The sequence below is a fragment of the Gossypium hirsutum genome, chromosome D11 (assembly GCF_007990345.1).
Source record: "Gossypium hirsutum isolate 1008001.06 chromosome D11, Gossypium_hirsutum_v2.1, whole genome shotgun sequence".
Classification (NCBI taxonomy): Eukaryota; Viridiplantae; Streptophyta; class Magnoliopsida; order Malvales; family Malvaceae; genus Gossypium; species Gossypium hirsutum.
The window spans coordinates 29,224,591-29,228,773 of record NC_053447.1 but is presented as its reverse complement, the minus strand read 5'-3'; the positions used below and the strand labels follow the sequence as shown (position 1 = coordinate 29,228,773).

The 4,183-nt window shown below is 34.0% G+C and overlaps 1 protein-coding gene across 2 annotated transcripts; it reads right to left on the bottom strand.

Annotated features, from left to right (window-relative positions):
- Positions 1 to 1,236: 1,236 nt before the first annotated feature.
- Positions 1,237 to 3,259, bottom strand: LOC107954877 (receptor-like protein 44). 2 transcript variants are annotated; one of them, XM_041104018.1, is made up of 3 exons: positions 2,463 to 3,000; positions 1,798 to 2,348; positions 1,237 to 1,558 (listed from the first exon to the last, which is right to left on the bottom strand). In XM_041104018.1, exons 1-2 carry the CDS (start codon positions 2,665 to 2,667, stop codon positions 1,861 to 1,863), a joined length of 693 nt encoding a protein of 230 aa, XP_040959952.1. In that variant the 5' UTR covers positions 2,668 to 3,000; the 3' UTR covers positions 1,237 to 1,558; positions 1,798 to 1,860. The 2 variants fall into 2 exon arrangements, with proteins under 2 accessions (XP_040959952.1, XP_016746051.1); XM_016890562.2 differs by having other exon boundaries at positions 1,798 to 3,259.
- Positions 3,260 to 4,183: the final 924 nt, after the last annotated feature.

Sequence of the window (4,183 nt, the reverse complement as noted above, 5' to 3'; positions counted from 1 at the left end):
GATGATTTCATTCAGTAAGGTTAGTTATTTCTATCCTTTTAAATTTTGTTGTACATTTCCTCTGGCCTTTATTTATCGAAATTTTTTGTCCTTGTAAATCGATGACATCACTACTAGTTTGATGGCAACTAGACTATAACGTCGTGTTTCTTAAATATTCGTTTTTACTTGTTTGGATATATATCCATTTCTTGAATATTTATGTACTTTTAATTTATTTTCAATTTACTTATGTAAAATGATTTCTTATGCTACTTTATATTAATTGAAATATGTTATTTGACAAATTTATTCAAAGAGTGATATAATTATTACCAATTTACATGCTAAGAACATGACATAATTATCACTAAGAATATAGTTTACAATTATATCGGTACACTATTAATATTTATCAATTTCCTCAAGGTTGATATTCGCAAATAAGAAACTTAAGAATTTTGTTTATTTAAAATTTCAAAAGTATTTACTAATTAATTTCTATAATGGATGTTTTAATTCTTTGGTAATTGTGTTTTATTTCAATAATTTCACACAATAAAAACTAAATTATTATAAACAAATAAATATTTAAGAATAAATTGTGTCATACCCTTATTTGTCATTTTACACATATCAGTTAAGTTTGATTGAACACTTTTAAATAAACAGTTAATAAAATCGGTTGGTCAAATCAATTAATAGAATAAGTTGATCAAACCAACCATTGCGATCAATAATAAACTATCAACCAATTACTAAACAGGATCAACAAAGAAATTGTAAAATGTGAGCTTCTGGAATAAATAAATAAGAAAAAAACAAGTGGATTTTAGGTGAGAAAAGTAGATAAATGAATTGTTGGAGATAAGGAAGCCCTAAATTTTCATTAGAATTGTTAGGATCGTCCCGATTAAGCAACGAACAAGTAAAAATAGTAGAAGAAATTGAGAAGATGAACACACAAATTTAACGTGGAAAAACCCCTCAAAAGAGGATAAAAAACCACGGGCAAAGATAAATTTACTATAATGGCAAAAGAATGAAGAGTACAAAAGATGGAGATAAAAACTAAACCCCGAAAACCCGAAAAACAAAGAACCCTCAAACGTAAACACAAAATTCTCTGAATGTGTTATGAGTTCTAATCTAATGGGTGTCTCTTAATTCTAAGATTGTAAAGGAGCCTATTTATAGGCTAAATTAGTAAGTCAAATAAACTATACTAATAAATGCTAAATATATTATACTAATAAATACTAAATCTTCTAGAAAGAAAATATATTTTTGTTTAACTTGACTTGCAAGCAATCTCTTAGAATTTGGGTCACACAATTCTAAGAAGAATCGATGTTATAGCGAATTCACCTGAGCATGTTTTTCAGGGTCACTTTGAAATGGTTTGGGATCACTTTTCCAAAATTTAAAGATTAAAACGTTAATGATCAAGGTCACATGGGTTGTCAATAATAAAATGCAATTACAGTATGGTTTCTCCTTTTAGTTGCGCCCATGGATTAGAGACCTCAACGTTGAATTCCATAACCCAAAATAAAGCAGAAACCAGCAGGGGAAGTGCCTACCAAGTAGCAAAAAAGCAGTGTTAAAATTGGATCGACTTTAACTCTTATAAATACTTTATATTTACTCAGAAATTTATACATTGTTGAAAATAAATGTTATAGACAATCCTAAGATCGTTAAACACAAAAAGATCATAAACACCCAGAAAAGGCAACTGCTTTAGGAAAATAAAGATTCAACCCAAACCTCACTTAAAAATTGAGAAGAAAGGAAAGGATTTAATTAAAAGCATACCTGGAATTTTCAGTCTTTTCTTTTCCCCATTTTAGATCAGTAATTAATCTTAGATTCAAGCTTTTAATAATCAGGCATAGGGTGACTCATCTTCCCTTCTTCGGCAGCCATCTTTTCATCTCTAATCTTCAACCAGATACAAACTCCTGTAAAACTAAGCACCAAACTAGCAAGCCCACTTCCTAACCCGATCCCAACAATGGCCAAAACTGACAACCCTTTGCTTTTCATGGGTGGTAAAGGGTATCCATAAAGATCCTTATTGCCTTCAAAAGAAGTGACATTGAAACTCGGCCGATTCCCACTTCTGTTCCCTAAAGAGGCTGGTATTGGCCCCGAAAGCTTGTTGTAAGAAACATCAAAAGCTGACAACCGTGATAGAAAGCCTAATTGTTGAGGAATCTGGCCAGTGAGTAAATTGTCATGAAGATCAATGACGTTTAAATAAGCACATAAGGTAATCTGCGGTGGGATCACGCCTTCAAGTCGGTTCGATGAAAGGTTCAGCACTGCCAGGTTGAGTAAATACTGCAATTCTTGTGGGATGGGGCCTGAGATGGAATTTGAAGACAAGTCAAGTGACTGAAGATTAGTGCAGTTGGAAAGGAAAGGTGAGATAGAGCCTTGGAGAGAGAGTTTAGTAAGGGAAAGCTTGTAGATTCGACCATTGTTGCAGGTGACACCAGGGAGATAAGAAGTGAAACCGTTGCAAGGGTTAGCGAAGTTGGGTTTGGTCCAGTTTTGCAGGTTCTTCAAAGGGTCTTTCAAGGTTTGGCTAACGTGGGTTAAACAAGCCTCGTCGTTTGGATCTGGTGAAGCCAATGGAAGAGCGGCGGAGGTTAGCAGGAAGAGAATAATTAGCATATCCATGGAACAAAACCCCAAAAACTTGGTCAGCAGATGGCAAGGAAATGTAAAGAGGAAAAAAAACAGGTCAATCCTCCTTGGGTTGCGGTGGTACAAGGTAGCAACAAAGGAGACAGAGGGAGAAAGACCAATACTGTTGGATGAAATTGAGGCCAAAGCGAGAGAGAGACAAGAGAAGGTGGGGCTGAGAGCTGCACAACTGAGGGCTTAAGGATAGTGACAAAACGGATTAGAAAGGGGGAAAAGGGAAAGAAAGGGAATAGAATTAGAGGATTTGGTCATTTAACTTTTGTTGGGAGATGGGTCATGGGAGGGGAATTTTGGGGGGGGGTGGTTCTGAGTTGTGGGGAACCAGCAGGCAACTATGATTGTCTTCTAGTTGTGTCGTGGAAGGATTGATTGAAACTTAGAAACGTTGAATTGAAGGAATATTAGTCCATGACAAACAATGATGGAATTAGAAGCTTTTAGCCTATGTGTTCCACCATTAATGCCACCTTTTCTTTTCCTTATGATGGGAAACTGTGACCCATCAGATGTTGTATCAACTGTAATAAAATTTCAGCTTACTAATTATATCATATAAATGGAGTAAGAGAATTAACTGTGAAATATCATCTCTTCCAAATGGAAGACTTACATATTTTGTTTATTTGCTTGCTTGCTTTTCCATTTGCTATTTACTCCCTTTTGGTCAATTCTCATTTTTCATGTTTTAATTTGATTGGAATCTATGTACTATTTCTTTTTCTTTAATATAAATTTTATAATTTCAATTTCTCCAAATTTATAACTTTTTTTTACTATTGACTACATTAATTACCTTATTATCGATTAATGGTTTTGTTAATACTTTTTATTTATTTCTTTACTAATATTAAATTCTTTGATTGTTCAGTTACATAAAGAATACCTTACAATATTAAATGAAAGTTTTGACCCCAAAAAATAAAAAGGGAAGAAGCATTAGATTCAGACATCACATAGTGAGTAGTGACTAATGTCACTCACACCTTCATTTCTAATAAACCATTTTCAAATTAATTCATTAAAAATATTGCAGGGACTCAGTAGATGGTTCGACAATTCAATTAAAATAAGGGAGAGCCCTATCCAAGGGCTGGAACCCAGGGGTAGGGGGAAGGAGTGTGGGGTTTGGTTGGCTGAAGTGAATGCCTATAAACCATCACATTTTTTGGGGTTCCATTCCATTCTTGCATTCTCTAAAAAATGGGGTTTTTCCCTATCATGAAAATGAAATATCCCCCAATCACCCTTTCTTTTTCTTCTGCTTTTTCTGCTATAAATTGAGGCCTCAACTCAAAGCCTTAGGGCCCTTTGGATGCATCCCAGCTCCCATGAGTTGCAATCTTTAGGCAAATAATAATAATAATATCCAACTGAAAGTAATTTGACTGAAAGATTATTTGGATAAACCTCTCGTTTACTTTTCAACCACACTGAGTTATTTTTCAGCAGACATCCAGTACATAGGCTGTACCTTCAATAGAGATTAAAA

What these genes read in the sequence shown, in the direction of transcription:
- LOC107954877 (XM_016890562.2), bottom strand. Translation starts at nt 2,667, where the DNA reads ATGGATATGCTAATTATTCTCTTCCTGCTAACCTCCGCCGCTCTTCCA.